The following is a 15,998-nucleotide window of genomic DNA, read 5'->3' as shown; positions in this document are numbered from 1 at the left end:
CCTTCCTTCTATTTTAAAAGTTGTGGGCTGAATAAGTGCCAAACTTAATGAAGGAGACAAATCAGAATGTATTCTTATTCTATTCCTTACCTCCAAACAGTCCCATGGGAAACATCTTCCCATAATTTTTTTTTTAAACCTTCTATTGCATGTCATGGTGCTCTAGTCAATGGAATCCTTCTTCTAAGTCCTCTATATACAAACAATTAAGACGTTCCTTCATGTCTTTGTCTGCAAACTTTACCATAGATATCATTCAGCCAAAACCCATTTTATCATGCTGCTAAAGAACTATGTACATTAAGGACTTGTAAAATGACACCAAGATCAAGGTGTAGAAGAAAAAGATTTAGACTTAATTTATGAGAATCTTCCTCTAGAACAAAGATAAAGGATGAGCTTTGGCTATTCCAAGACAAGAGGGATATCAGATTCCCCATAAACAAGTCAGAAAAAATATACTCTTTCAAATTTGGGAATATGATTCTCACTTTTACCTGGCAAACAAATAAGAATGCATATTGGGTTCAAATTTAAAGGATCAATTCTGGAAATTGGAAAGAGGAAGTAGAAAACTGGGCCCACAAGTGAACAAATGTAGGAAGGAATAATATCTATTCTTCATGTCACCGCACACAAGGATTAAGTTGGTTTTCTATTGGTTTTATCAATGATTCCATTGGATTACAAGCTCCCCTCCAGTTCTCAGATATAAATACCAACTTCAGCTTGCTTTCCGCTAAAGTGAAGTGTGTAGAGGAGAAACAAGACAAGCGTAACAAGTATTCAGAAGTTCTCTTATTTGTTAGCATCAGGGCCTGTAGTAATACTTGAAAATAAAGCATTATCTAGTTTCACCTTTCATCAGGTAAATACACAACTAGTCTTTAGCATTGGGGAATAAGTTGTTAGTTTTTATATGTTAAGGTGTTTGTTTATACGTGGCTATTGTAGGTGGGATGTACCATCATTAAGGAAAAAACATTCATTCTTCTTCTAGAATTCCAATCCCCTCTGAGAAGCATATGTTCCTTCAAACAGAAAATGGGTCTGGTGATTCTGGACTTGTGCTTTCAACTGATGCAAAGCCTAGATTAAAATGGACAACAGATCTTCATTCCAGGTTTATAGAAGTGGTCAATCAGCTAGGTGGAGCTGACAGTGAGTATACACATCCGCTTGTGGATCATCACAATATCTTGAGGAACATAGAATTTGAATTCACTAATGCAAAGTACAATGTTTTTATTGCAGAGGCAACTCCAAAAACGGTAATGAAACTCATGAGGATTCCAGGGCTTACCTTATATCATCTAAAGAGCCATCTTCAGGTAAAATCATTACTGATCTGTATTACAACCCTTTAATTATAAGATTCCATTCATTTTATGCCTATCATTTTTGCACCTTAACTTGTATGGTGCAATTACTGATCCTTCTCTTTTCGTCACCAGAAATACAGATTGAGCAAGAATCTGCATGCACAAAGCAACAACATGACACACAAAATCAGTAAGAGAACAATCTTTTTCATTTCTTCCTATCTACTTATGTACCAGTAAGCTGTTTTTGAAGAACAAACTTATCTTACCAGCAACAAATTCAGGTGCAGCATCTGGAGAGAGATTTTTCGAAACCAATGGAACTCACATGAACAAATTAAGCCTTGGACCGCAGGCTAGCAAGTAAGAAAAAAAAAGAGAACTTTTTTAACATGCTTCATGTAATCTTATTTGATATGAACTTTCTATCGCTTAAAGATTTAATACTAACATTCAATTCCTTTGTCCCAGAGATTTACATATAAGTGAGGCACTGCAAATGCAGATTGAGGTGCAAAGAAGGCTCAATGAACAACTTGAGGTGAGTCTTAGCAACTTGCTATGCATGCAGCTTTTGGCTTTTTGACTCCAAGTTTCTTTCTTAAATTCTAACAAAATCATTGTGAACACTTCCAGGTACAGAGACACTTGCAGCTTCTGATAGAGGCTCAAGGAAAATACCTGCAGTCTGTGTTGGAGAAAGCTCAAGAGACCCTTGGAAGACAAAATTTGGGAATGGTAGGACTAGAAGCTGCTAAAGTTCAACTCTCAAAACTTGTGTCCAAAGTATCCTCTCAGTGCCTGAATTCAGCATTTTCAGAACTGAAGGAATTACAAGGATTTTGTCTTCAGCAAACACAAACAAACCAGCCAAATGACTGCTCAGTGGACAGTTGCCTCACATCATGTGACAGATCACAAAAGGAACAAGGGATTCAAAATATGGGCTTAAGACACTTCAATGGAAATGCATTCATGGAACGAAAAGAAGCAACTATAGAAGCTCCCAACCCTCAGAACTTTGAACTCAAATGGTGTGATGAAGTGAAAAAGAACACCTTTCTTACCCCATTAGGCAAGAATGAAGAAAGAAGAAGCTATGCTGTAGAAAACAGTCCCAGCAACTTATCTATGACCATATTGGACTTGAAAGAGAAACAGAAAATGACAGCAACATGTATCTTGATAGAAACACAATGAAACCAGTGGATGAAAAAGATTATAGGTTGCCTCCTTACTTTGCAGCATCAAGATTGGACTTAAACACCCATGGAGATAATGAAGCTGCAACAAGTTGTAAACAACTGGACTTGAATAGATTCAGTTGGAACTGAGAAGCTTAACATTTGATTTAGCAAAATTTGATTTACCATAAGTGGAGGATTGTAGGAAGTAGGAACAGTGTGTTATTATTTGTTATTACTACATGATCAATTGCTCTTTCTTTCAACCAACAAGCTTAACTTTTTTTTACTGTTTGGTTCAAGAACGTCAAGCGCCATGGTTCCATCGAACTTACCTTGATCCTTAGAACTTACCTTGCCTTGTTCTGATCTCCTTTCTTGGTCTGGTCAATAAAACAATTTATAAGCATGCATGCTAATTATATTTGTAATATGAGTTAGTTAAGACTTGAGTACAAAATGCTTCTTATTTTATTTATTTTTGGGTACAACTTCTTATTGTTATTCAAACGAATTGTATGTACATCATAATATCGCATATATGCTGAGTTTTTAACCCTCATGTTCTAATTAATCTTAATGAAAGTTTAAAATAGTTTCAATCTAGTGTTCTAAAGTTTATTATAAAAAGTTTTAAACCATGTAGGAATAGTGGAATACTGCGTCAATATCAAACAACCGTTTGATTTGCGAAAATAATTATTATTGATAAGTAGAAATCAACGATTATCATTTATTACGAATTAATAATTAATTAATGAGTTTGATTTGCAAAAATAATGATCGTTGGTTGGCAGAAATCAACGGTTAAGATATAGTTGCAAAATGTTGTAAACGAAAATAGATTGTAAGTACAACCTTCCTCTAAAATCAATCGTTCATTTAAAAAATAAAATCAAATTTAAGAAACCTAGGGCTAGTTTAAATTTTGTTTTTAAAAATATTTTTTTAATTTTTAGAAAAAAAATCTATTTGATAATGCTTGTTTTGTAAAAATAATTCTAGAAATTATAACTGTTTTTTAGTTTTTAGAATCAAATTTAAAAAATATATTTTACTTATGAGGAAAGTTATATTTACAATCTATTTTCATTTACAATTTCTTACAACCATATCTTAACCGTTGATTTCCGTCAATCAACGGTTAAGATTTTCGCAAATTAAATTTATTAATTAATTATTAATTCAAATAAATAACAACCGTTGATTGACAGAAATCAACGGTTAAGATATGATTGTAAGAATTTATAAACTATTTGGGTTGTAAATATAACCCCTCCCTTTACTTATTTCTATTTTTGTTTTGACTTTTAATTTTTGAAAGAAAAAAAACAAATAACACTCATTTCATTAAATATTTTAGGCTAAATTACATCAAACCACCTTTAACTAAGTGTTTTTTTCAAAAACCCACCTTACACTTCCAATTCTAACAATTAACCCACTTAAACTATAAATTTATAGCAATTAAACATATTTTGTAAACTTAAGATGAAAATAACCTTGTCTTCACCACCACCCCACAAACCAATATGTTGCCAGCCATGTCTTGTCACCACCAGCCACCACCCCTTACCACTGTGCCATCATAGACTTGAATAATAACAGACTATATATTCAAATGGCTGAGGCCTACAACTTTTCTTCTTCGCCTCACTCTCAACCTTCATCGTCATCTCCTGGTAATTTTTGATTTTTCGTTTCTTTGTTTTATTTTATTTATTTATTTATTTGTTGTTAACTTAAATCTTTTCCTGTGATGATTTAATCATTCCTTTCACAAGTGCTTTGTTCTTTAATCGTATTGGAATTTATGTGCTTTGAAGTTATTCAGAAATTGCATTTCAAAAACTTGCAATTAACGACATGGCAGATGAGGTGAGACTATGGGTATTTTCGTCTTAAAAATGATAAATATGTTTAATTATTTCAATGTCAAAGTTTAGTGCGCTGAATTGTTTAAGTTGTAAGTATAAGGTGGTATTTTGAAAGGAAACCTAACTACATGGTGGTTTTATGAAATTTACCCAATATTTTACAAAACAATTCTAAGAAAAAGAAGAAAAGGAAAAGCATAACACAATCACACATGTCATTAATTTTTTATTATATTTTGTATTTATTTTATTTTCATCTTATATATAAAACTACCTCATTAAACAACTCCGGCCCATTTAGCATTGACAAACTATTCAGGAAACTAAAAAATTATATGAGTCCAAAAAAAAAGTTTATATGAGTCCACACTACAAGTCTCCCGAGTATTTTGACCTAAACAAAACTCAAAATAATAATAAATTAAAAAAAAGAGAGGCTAATCGCTGCCCAAGCTACAAAGCCCGTTTCAATTCTTTGAAAACCAGGCCCGGCCCATCTAATATCCGTCATGCTATATAGTCCTTGCTCCGGCCGCATCAAACCCTAGCTAGGGTTTCGCGGTACTTACTCTGCTCAGAACATTTTGTTATTGGATTTTCATACTTTCTCTTCTTCACCAACGCTGATGCCAATTTTTCTTTCTTCTTCTCTTCAATTTTGTTCACAGGTTTGAGATCTGTAGCCGGTTAACCGTTGATTTGAAAAGGCCTAGTTTCAAAGATGAGGTACTTCTACTCCCGTCTTCTACTTGTTACTGTTTCAACGTTTATTAGCTTGTTTATGCGTTTTGTTATGTATGCCATTGATAACTGAAGTGTAATTTGTATAGTTTTTTTCTTATGTTAATGGAAATTATTCAGTGAAATGGTGAACTTGGAAACCAAGTGTTTCTGATCTGTTTTGGCTGTTGATTCTGCAGTAAGCTTCAGAGTGATGCTCTAAGAGAAGCTATCTCCGGAATCATGGCTGATTCCAAGGAGAAGAATCGTAAATTTGTTGAGACCATTGAACTCCAAATTGGGCTGAAAAACTATGATCCACAGAAGGACAAGCGTTTCAGTGGCTCTGTCAAGTTGCCCCACATCCCTCGCCCCAAGATGAAAATTTGCATGCTTGGTGATGCCCAACATGTTGAAGAGGTACCTATTATCTCTATCTGTAGTATTCATTAAACTTTTCTGTTTGATCTTCAATTATTTGCAATATTTTGTGCTCTAGTGTACCCCAGGGTTCAAACCCGGTCTTCATTTTTCTCCTTTTTTTAGTACTTTATAATAGATGAAACCTTGGCTGTATGCTTATTTCAACCCTTAACATGATCTATTGTTCTACGGACCTTATCTTTTTGTTTCCTTCCATTTTAGTTGTGTGCTATTTGAGTTTTTTTTTTTTAATTACTGAATGTTATTGTTGATTTCTTTTCTTGAAATGACTCAATGCTTCTGTAATTTAGTAACTTCAATTCAAAGAGTAATGTCATTCCTAGAGGTTAGGTGATGGTTTTTTATGTTGAGTGCGTTGGACTTTTCTTAAATAATTTTCATTCCATTGTTTGCCAAGTTTGTTATTTTAATGTCTATTACTCTAATCTACAGGCAGAAAAGATAGGATTGGACTACATGGATGTTGAAGCTTTGAAAAAGCTCAACAAAAATAAGAAGCTAGTAAAAAAGCTAGCTAAGAAATACCATGCCTTTTTAGCTTCTGAAGCAGTCATTAAGCAGATTCCTCGCCTTCTGGGTCCTGGTCTCAACAAGGCAGGCATGTCTTCTATTCTTTTGGTTTAGGATTTAGAACTTTCTGGGCATTTTGAAAGTTCTTGGTGATTTGCTTCTGTTCGTTTGTTTTACATTAGGCGTCGTAGTCTTTTTATTAATATCTGGCCACTTTTGTGCTATTTATTTTTGTTTTTAAGTATTAACAAGGCAGGCATGTCTTCTATTCTTTTGGTTTAGGATTTAGAACTTTCTGGGCATTTTGAAAGTTCTTGGTGATTTGCTTCTGTTCGTTTGTTTTACATTAGGCGTCGTAGTCTTTTAATTAATATCTGGCCACTTTTGTGCTATTTATTTTTGTTTTTAAGTATTAACTGCAGAAAATCTTTTAAATGACTTCGTATATATCTGGTTCATGCTTCTTTCACCCTCTTCCCTTTCATGTAGCGAATTGCTTTGTTTGATTGAAAGAATTGTTATATTGTGTTTCTTTCAAATTAAAATTATAGTTTTAGGAGTCTGATATTTTGCATGACATGGCAGGGAAGTTCCCTACACTTGTTACTCACCAAGAATCTCTCGAGTCAAAGGTTAATGAGACTAAAGCCATGGTCAAATTTCAGCTTAAGAAGGTGCTCTGCATGGGAGTAGCTGTGGGCAATGTTAGTATGGAGGAAAAGCAAATCTTCCAAAATGTGCAGCTGAGTGTTAACTTCCTTGTATCCTTGTTAAAGAAGAATTGGCAGAACGTGAGTAGTCCACTCTCGTTGAGTAAAATCATTGCTACATTACCTTTTTAGTTGTGCTTTTCTCAAAATTGTTTGTTCTTGGATCTGTTTACCCTTTGCCATGTGTGAATATTTATCCTTGTAATTAAGAAATTAGCTAGTATAAGAATAGTCTGCTTTCTACAATGAGCATAGTATGGCTATTAAATCACTGTACAAAATTTTACCTCAAATCAAGGAAGATCGGTTTTTTGGCATATGTTTTAGTTTGCATCTTTGTTGAATGTCACAGTACCGGATTTGCAATTTTTTACTCTATTTTTAGGGACTTAATCCTTCAATTGTGCTACGTGTGTTATTGTTCTTTTGTTTCTTTCTTGTCCTTGCAATATTCTATTTGGTTTATCCTGCCAATATCTAATTATGTAATCTGTTGTTGATTTCAGGTTAGATGCTTGTACCTGAAGAGTACCATGGGGAAATCGTACCGCGTCTTTTAAGAGGCTGCTTTTTGAATTTCTCATTGCACTTAATATATTTTGATTATTTTAATAGCTGGACAGTTGATTTGAGCTTTCTTCAGTTTTGTTGGATGAGTTTTTTATTGTTAGTATTTCATGTTCTTGACTTAATTAAGTGCTCAGCAACGTTGGATAATGCTATGGGAGCTAATTCTAAGCTTCTCGTGTCATACAATTCGTTGTTACCTGCTCCTTTGATGCATTTATTCTATGACTTGATACTTATACGGGGAGATACTTATTCCATGTCAATTTGTACTCTGCATTTCGTTTAGAACTTTATTGATGTTTCTTACTCTGCTGAATGACAGTTCACAGGTGGAAAATTGTCGAGTAAGAGTCATTTAGGTTTTTATATACATGAAGTTTAAGTGAGTTTAAATAATTAAAATTTCAACAAATTTTTAAAAATAGTAAGAATTAGAACTGATTTCTAAAACTAGTGTAATACTATTTGAAAAATAGTATAATACGTTTTTAATTAAGGGCAAGATTGCAAGGAACTCCATCTAAGGCTCTAATTATGGGTTATGCGTAGAAACCTTGTGTACTTTGAATGCAATATTACAGCTCGTTGATTTAGCCAAATTGTGTCAAGTGTACATTTTTAATCTTGTGCATGTGCGCACTTTTTTTTTTTTTTTTTTTTTATAAAAAATTAATGAATTTTAAAGCACACGAAGATTGTTCTGCGTACGAGTGTATGCCGTATATATGAGAGGTTCAGGTTCCCTTGTAATTTTTTCCCTTATAATTAATGATTAGCAGTATTTTTCGAAGAAAAAAAGGTCAGTAGGTGCTCCTCAATGATTCGCGAGGAGGATATAGAAAGGTAGAAGCCAACAATGATAATGGTTAATAACAACCTATCACTTTCATTCTTTTGGTTCTCTACCTTTTTCGTGATTTTGTTATCCTTCGCTCCCATTTCAGCACTGTATCAAAACAAAACAACGGTTTTATTGTCTCAGTAACGGTAAGCCCTGTTAAATCTCTCTAAATTACATTAACGAAGCTAATGGAAACCGTGATATTTTTTCCCCCCACATCTTATGCTTCTTTTTTTTATTATCATTTCCTTTATATGTTTTTGGAATGGTTGGGTTAGGGTAACAATACACAGCTATATGTCGCAAATGCAGTAAAATTAGGATAAGTTTACCTTTAAATTTTGGTTTATTTATTCATTCATTTTTCTTAATTACATTTTATTAGCACGATTGCTTGGCTAGGATTTTCGATTTGTCATGTTAATAGGATATGCACACAAAGAAGAATATTGTATTCTATGCTGAGTGCTGACTATATCTCTATTTGTTGTGGCATTGCTATGCTAGAGTCTCAGGATCGTCCTTTGATTGTGTATGGAAGAGCTTATGTGTTATGCATAACAAGTGTATAATAATATTCACTCTGTTCAACTCCAAGCTTATGTGGTTCATCAATACTTACATAGGCATTAGTCAAGGTGGAGCGAGGCTACTTTGTTTTTTGGTTTTAGGATATGAATTTTGGGAGAGCCTCACGCCAAAATCTAGCGCATGAAGTAGGAGAGTCTAAAGTTCATATAAACTTCATATTAGTTACTCATATAACCAATGTGATACTCATATCTCATACTTTACAATTAGATCGTAACATTGTAATGGATGTGAAATGAAATAAGAATAATGACAATGGATGTGACTCGTGTGAGGTTGTGGTTTGGTGGTTGGTACTAGAGCATTGGAGAGTTTGGTGAACATCTCCTTCAATTGAATGGACAGTGCACTAATTGCATCTTCTACTGATGCCTGGCTCTGATATCAAGCTATTATATACATAGAATGATTGCTTTATTAAGGAAGCTTGACTAATTCATATGATGATTTCTTATTTCATACGACGAGAGTTTAAATAGACAAGGTACAATTTACAAATAATAACTACCCACTATAACAACTAAACATTTTGAAGTAAAACAAACTACCCACTATTAGCACTTACTTAGAATCTATCCATCCACTTAAAATAAACCAACAATTTAGAAAATAAAAAATAATAAAACAAAACCGTAACATTTTAATTATAAATTTGGAGCCTCGAACGAAGAGTAGAGCTTCTGATATTTCATGATTTTTATCAACGTGATGATCCTAACGGGAATATGATTTGTGGATATTAATGATTGTTAATTGCACGTTCACTCTTAGAATTTTATATTTTTAAATTTAATTAGCAATTACAAAGATTATACACTGGGTGAACTTCAATCTTTTTTGGCCAACCTGCTGCTGTAAAGTATTGTTCTTCTTCTAATTTACCTTCTGGTGTTAACCTTATGGTACTTAATCTGAATTCAGGTTGTTGTTTTTTTTTTTTTTTTTTTTCTGTTCACTCGTTTGTTCATTGAAAAATGATATATTTTAACTCTTATTTTGCTTTGTACTAGATTCCGTATTGGTTCTTAAAAAGAAATGTTGTAATAGCAATTCATTTTCAGGGTAATCATGTCAGCCATGTCAAATGTGGAGGTTTCACCCCATTGCATGTTTCAAACTGCAAACCAAAATCGATTCACTATTGCTACCATGGTTAAGTGCCCATCCTCTCTTGGGTCTATGAAGAGTGTTTCCCGATCTTTTAGCTTGAAATCATCATCTTCATTTCGAGTGAATGCAATTGATGCTTACAAGGTTAAGTTGATTGGTCCAGAAGGACAAGAACATGAGTTTGAGGCACCTGATGATAGTTGCATCTTAGATTCAGCAGAGAATGTTGGAGTTGAACTTCCTTATTCATGCCGAGCCGGAGCATGCTCTATCTGTGCTGGGAAGATTGTTTCTGGTTCAGTTAATCAATCTGATGGCTCATTCCTTGATGAAGATCAATTGAAGGAAGGTTTTGTGCTAACCTGCGTCTCCTATCCAACTTCAGACTGTGTTATTCATATTCACAAAGAAGGCGAGCTCTACTGAGAATTACTGGCCAGAAACTTGAGCCACACATTCAGCCATTGTTAGTATGTTGCTTATGTGGGATTTTAAGTTGCTTAGGGTAATGAATTTTTGTTTGTGCCAGGAAGATGTGTTATTTAAGATTGATATGCACCTTCTTTTGGCAGTCAAACGTTCAAATGGTGTCTTGAATGACTTGTGTCCTATTACTCGTATGTACCTTCGTTTGTATATGAATGTAAGTAGTTGTCATAATTTTTTAGATTCTCTAACCAAGCTCTTGAACTTTTGAAATTAGTAAATGCTAACATATTTTAGGAAATGATGCAAGGGTGTTTGGTAGAGGAAATTTTTTTTTTATACGGAAATCACGATTTCCAGGAATATGATGAGAATATGAGTTTTCTGGGAACGTTGTCAAGAAGGTGTTTGGTAGACTAAAATATTTCCGAAAATATTGAGTTAATTTTCTTAATGCTATGTTTAGTTGTATTAAATTTTCCTTTGCTATAGAAATCTTAAAATATCACCCCTGGATGGTATTTTCAAACAAATTTACACACAAAATAAAATCATGAGAAAATCGGATTCTCGAGAAAATTTTAAAAAACTTGTACCAAACGTGAGTAAATATAATTACCACTCTTAATTTCTCGGGAATCCGAAAAAATGCCTCGTACCAATAAGAATATGTTTTAACAATGGGGAATGCTACTCTCATGTTACATAGAGAAGTCACGTGGTGCCCACCATTAAAGCATAAAAAAGAAAAAAAAAACGAGTGGGTAAGATTTTTTAAGTGAAATAACATGAGATAATTACCTCATATAAAATGAGAGTAGTATTTTCCTTTAACAATTTATGTTAATCATGCGATTGTTAATATACTTGTTACTAGAGTTATTATTATTATTATTTTGGAAATTATTTAAGATATTTCTTTTTAGGTTTATTGATTATCATATTATAAGAGATAAATTTATCTCCTACACATATATAAAAATGTATGAGATTTTTTTTTCTCTCTCTTCTGTTCACTTGGACCCACATGGACTCCCACACACTTTTATGTGTTAATCTCTTACAATAACAGAAACATTAAATCATTTCTTTTATTATGGATTTAATGTTTCTCATTTTATAGAAGATAACTCACATAAAAGTTTGTGGAACCCTTTCTTTTTCTCATTTTCTCTCTTCTCCTCACATTGACCCACATAGGTCCCACATTGTTTTATATGTATTTAGGAGATATATTTATTGTCTACAACATAAAAACATTAATCACTTCTTTTATACTTAAACCTACGAGAATAACATCTATCCTTTTAAAGGATATAAACTGATATCCTTTTAGATCCTAACCGTTGATTTCCGTCTATCAACGGTTATAATTTATTAGATTAAAATTATTAATTAATTAATAATAAATTTGGCCCATTAAGTTTTGGCCCAATAGATTATAACTGTTGATGGACGGAAATCAACGGTTAGGATCTAAAAGGATATAAACTTTATTTATTTTTTATTTTTTTTTGATAACAAAAGGATATAAACTTATATCCTTTAGAAAGATAAATGTTTTTCCCTAAACCTAAACAAAATGTTATATGAAAAAGTTAGGGGAATATACATGCTATATGATACAAAAAATGGGTGGTGCTAGTACCATTAAGAAGAAGAGAGAGAAAGTAAAGAAGTGAGTCTCAGTCATTTTATTATGGAAAAAGTGTGTATCATTTTAAAGGACACAAAGTTGGGTCATTTTAAGTGAGATAAAGAGATAAATCATAGGAGAGAGAGAGTGGGGGAAAAAAGTTTTAAAAATGTGAGTCCCACTTCTTTGTGAGAGTGAAAGGATATAAGGTGTGTCATTTAAAATGACACACCTTTTTCCCTTTTATTATACGTGGATTAGACAAAATTATCTTTTGTTGAATTGCAAACCCCAAAAAGTTAAGTGATGAGAATTGTACGACTCATCATATAATTCCTGAGAATTCTCAAACTCGTAATTCGCGCGATAGTTCAATTGACAAATTTGAAAATATAGTTACCCCTATCTCTCCCAACATAAATAGTTAAATTATGGGTAAAATGTGTGTTATTTTAAAGGATGTAAAGTTGTGTCACTTTAAGTGAGAGAAATAGATAGATAAAGGAGGAAAGAGAGTGGACAAAAAAATGAAGGTGTGAATCTCATCTCTTTGTGAGGAGAGAATTTATTGTGGTCCTGTACCACTATTTTTTAAGTGGTCCCTTAGTGTAAATGAAAGGGCAAAATTCAAAAAGAAGAAAAATAACAGGGTTAAAAAGAAAAAGAAAAAATTAATGTTGTGAGAGGGAGCACCAAATCATTGGGTGGTCCTGAAACATATTAAATATTTCCCTTTGTGAAAATAAAATGATGTAAGTTGTGTCATTTAAAAGGACAAACACTTTTTCTTTAAATTAATCCACGTATAATTGTTGATGAATTTTATATTATGAAACTCAACTTGAATATGCTGACGATTTGCATGATTCTGTTGCACAGTTTTGTTTATTATTTTTAGAAAACAGAAGAAAAGATAAAAATGGCCGTCCCTGGAGTAAGACTCAAAGGCCTTAATTAGTACACTGCGGCCGGATCTTCTATGAATATAGTACAAACTCTGAGCAGAGGGATTCAAATATTAGTTAATCGAAAATTATATTCTTATGTTGTATAAGATAGATCTCTCATGTCACTCTCTTTTCAAAAAATGTGCCTCTTTTTTTTTTTTTTTTCTAAAAGTTGGTGAGGCCCATTTTATTTGTCTCTTAACATGAGACAACTTCTCTCATACTACATGAGAGAAGTAATCCCTTAGTTAATTTACTTGAAGTTTTTTTTTTCCAAATATATTTTTCATTGCAATATTATGAGCTATTACCATTTTAACTTATCCTTAAAATCAAAGATATGAACCTACAAAATACTAAAAAGATAAATAAACATACGGATTTCATAAGCCTATGACTTATGTAGCACCAATACTGATACAAGACGAGACACGTGACACGATACGACACAACACTCCGACATGTTAATTCTAAAAAATGTTAATTAGATTTCGACACGTTAGGACACGTTTTGATATTAAATAATATTTTTAATTTATATAGTGTATATTACATTTAACATTCAATAATTTAACAAAAAAATAAAACTAAACTTATAATATTTATCAATTTCGCAAAGAAACATAAGATTTCCCAAATATTTATATTAAACTCAATAAAATAGTAATCGTATTCCAACGAATCTAATAGTTAGAATTAAAAACTCAATGCAACTCAAGCTTTAATTTTTTTTTTAAATTTCTATAATGCATGTTGGAGTATCGGAGTATCGGAGAGTGTGGAGTAGTGTCGGTGCTTCGTAGCGACGCGACTATGACTACTGGCTAGATATAAAAAACTTGTGAAATGTACGTTGACTAATGCAGAGACGAAACAACTCTTACCAGTCTACGCATGCATAGTATTAACATAACAAATTCAATGTCTGCGTGATTAAATAATGTTATCCAAAATGAAAATGGGTTCACATAGCCCAATCCTATTTCTCTACAGAGAGAGCACTAAATCATGGTAATATCTCCATACCAAAAAGAAACAAATGATATTTCATAGGTGAGTCACACAAGTTGAGATTTTCTACATTTAGTTGTTACGTTGAGGAACAGAAAATGACAATTTTGTCACTTAACATTAACGCAAACATTTAGACGGCACAGGGGTTGCTGGCTGCCATGCCGGTGGCTACCAACCCCTTCTACACAAAATATTTTATCTGTTTGGTCAAAGGGTCGCATCACCTCTAACTGATGCATGATCCTTTCCACTTCTTCGTATCCAAATTCATCATTGCCAAACAATGTCCAATATTTTAGCTTTGTCATCTTGTTTTTTGCTATAGAAGTGTGTCCTCAAGTGGATTTTTGCGTGTCATTATCGAACTTTCATAAGCGCACGCGTTAAGCTGACGTTGGAAGCAGCCCAATTACATTCTAATTTTCCTTCCTAAGCGATATAATATATATATATAGGGTTTATCATTTCTCAAGCTGTCGGAGATAACTTTATCTCCGACTACTAAATCATATTCATACAAAAATGAATCGGAAGAAAGAGAAAAAGAAAATCATAACCATTCAAAGGTAAATTAATTAATATAAGAAAATAAATAAATAAAACGACGTCGTTTTAGGGTAGCCGGAGAGAAACTTATCTCAAGTTGCTGGAGAAATATTTTTTTCCATATATATATATATATATATATATATATATATATATATATATATATATATATTAAGTAATAGTAAGTATACGTTATCGATTGGCTTCATACTATGCTTTCACAATCACAGCAAAGTAAAACCCGGAAAAAAAAAGTTTTGAGGTTGTGAGATTAAATCATACATTTAATTAAAATTGATTTGAAATTAAGTAATATATATTAAACGAACTACCTGTTTTAATTAATTTATTTTAAAGTTAAAAAATTATAACTTTTGAGAGATATTTTACATTTTTTTAAAAAATAAATCTATTATTAAACATGCCATAAAATCTATTTATATTAATAGAATATGATTTTAATATATACTAGTCCCATATTGAATTAGTGGAAAAAAAATCCATAAAACTACCATCAAACACATGAACAAAATTAAAAATGTTCGAGCTTATTTAATGTCTTGAATTTAAATTTCCCAAGTTAAGAGCTTGAGATCAATTTTTTTATTAATCTTATTTATATTTAACAGTTCTAATTTATTAATTATGTGAGTCATTAAATATAAATGATATCAAAGTATTAAATTTTGATAATTCATACGTAATTGTAAGTTAAATATTTTTTTTATTTTTTATCTATTCCAAGTTAGAAATACAACATAGCATTTTAAATGTCAAAATCTGAAATACATTTTTGTGAGATCCTGGTGTTAACTGTTAAGTGTTAACTAAACAAAACGTGATTATCCATGACCTTTTACTTTGAAGTTTCAAGATAGGGTCGCGGGGAAAAAAATAATAATAAAGAAAATGTAAAATTAATAATATACGCCTCAAGTTACAATACAGACCGTGAAAATCATTTAGGACTCCGCGTCCAAACATTAAATATATAAGTGCCGTTACGTGACAAAATCATCTTGTTCTTAATTTGTTGATAGTGAAATAAAATAATCAGTTTATAGAAATTGGAATTCTTTATAGTCGGATATAACTACACAAAAAGTATGAATAGTTTTCCCTCTAATAATTGTTTAAAGATACTTTTTCAAAAAAGTACATAATTGGATGATTGATTTTATGTAGGTGTGTTATTATGCAAGGTTTGAGAATGAAGCCACTTAACTGGAAAGTAGAGAAAAGGGGTTGCTTTAGGCAGAAGGCTGGTTTCAAATCAAGTGTTTTTAGTATTATTTTTAGTTTGCTATTCATGAAACATCATAATTAATAACAGGAATCGAATCCTAATAATATAGCTTATCTTATTCCTTTCTTAATTTTGACGACTTATTTTTCTTAAAAAAATTAATATTCAGCACCTAATTGCAACGGAAATGGCTTAAAAACTCTCATATGTGGAGCACTAATGGCATAATGCCTGAACCACCCACCGACTTTCCCTATGTTTTGCTAAGTATAGACATAATGCTTCTTAATGAATTCAAAAGCAA

General features: G+C 32.2%; 3 protein-coding genes across 3 annotated transcripts; all 3 read left to right on the top strand.

Moving 5' to 3' along the window:
- Positions 1–979: 979 nt before the first annotated feature.
- On the top strand, positions 980–2,656 carry LOC133318300 (myb-related protein 2-like). Its single transcript, XM_061520291.1, has 7 exons — positions 980–1,161; positions 1,255–1,331; positions 1,455–1,512; positions 1,595–1,685; positions 1,794–1,863; positions 1,959–2,499; positions 2,568–2,656. The coding sequence occupies exons 1-7, from the start codon at positions 1,026–1,028 to the stop codon at positions 2,654–2,656; spliced, it is 1,062 nt and encodes a 353-aa protein (XP_061376275.1). The 5' UTR covers positions 980–1,025.
- A 2,294-nt stretch (positions 2,657–4,950) lies between these two features.
- LOC133318264 (large ribosomal subunit protein uL1) lies at positions 4,951–7,581 on the top strand. Its single transcript, XM_061520257.1, has 5 exons — positions 4,951–5,109; positions 5,304–5,523; positions 5,980–6,145; positions 6,643–6,848; positions 7,274–7,581. The coding sequence occupies exons 1-5, from the start codon at positions 5,105–5,107 to the stop codon at positions 7,325–7,327; spliced, it is 651 nt and encodes a 216-aa protein (XP_061376241.1). The 5' UTR covers positions 4,951–5,104; the 3' UTR covers positions 7,328–7,581.
- Positions 7,582–9,837: 2,256 nt separating this feature from the next.
- LOC133318305 (ferredoxin, root R-B2-like) lies at positions 9,838–10,305 on the top strand. The gene has a single exon (XM_061520297.1). The coding sequence runs from the start codon at positions 9,838–9,840 to the stop codon at positions 10,303–10,305; it is 468 nt and encodes a 155-aa protein (XP_061376281.1).
- Positions 10,306–15,998: the final 5,693 nt, after the last annotated feature.

This window comes from Gastrolobium bilobum, unplaced genomic scaffold (assembly GCF_033153095.1).
Source record: "Gastrolobium bilobum isolate Gb01-03AN ecotype WA unplaced genomic scaffold, APGP_CSIRO_Gbil_v1 utg11607, whole genome shotgun sequence".
In the NCBI taxonomy this organism is placed as follows: Eukaryota; Viridiplantae; Streptophyta; class Magnoliopsida; order Fabales; family Fabaceae; genus Gastrolobium; species Gastrolobium bilobum.
This window is presented reverse-complemented; position numbering and strand designations above follow the sequence as displayed.

Bases quoted from the DNA above. Each gene is read 5' to 3' on its own strand.
- LOC133318300 (XM_061520291.1), top strand. From the start codon at position 1,026: ATGTTCCTTCAAACAGAAAATGGGTCTGGTGATTCTGGACTTGTGCTT. The intron at 1,332-1,454 runs GTAAAATCATTA...TTTCGTCACCAG, and splicing joins ATCTAAAGAGCCATCTTCAG to AAATACAGATTGAGCAAGAA. The intron at 1,864-1,958 runs GTGAGTCTTAGC...GAACACTTCCAG, and splicing joins GGCTCAATGAACAACTTGAG to GTACAGAGACACTTGCAGCT.
- LOC133318264 (XM_061520257.1), top strand. The intron at 5,524-5,979 runs GTACCTATTATC...TCTAATCTACAG, and splicing joins ATGCCCAACATGTTGAAGAG to GCAGAAAAGATAGGATTGGA. The intron at 6,146-6,642 runs GCATGTCTTCTA...ATGACATGGCAG, and splicing joins TCCTGGTCTCAACAAGGCAG to GGAAGTTCCCTACACTTGTT.
- LOC133318305 (XM_061520297.1), top strand. From the start codon at position 9,838: ATGTCAGCCATGTCAAATGTGGAGGTTTCACCCCATTGCATGTTTCAA.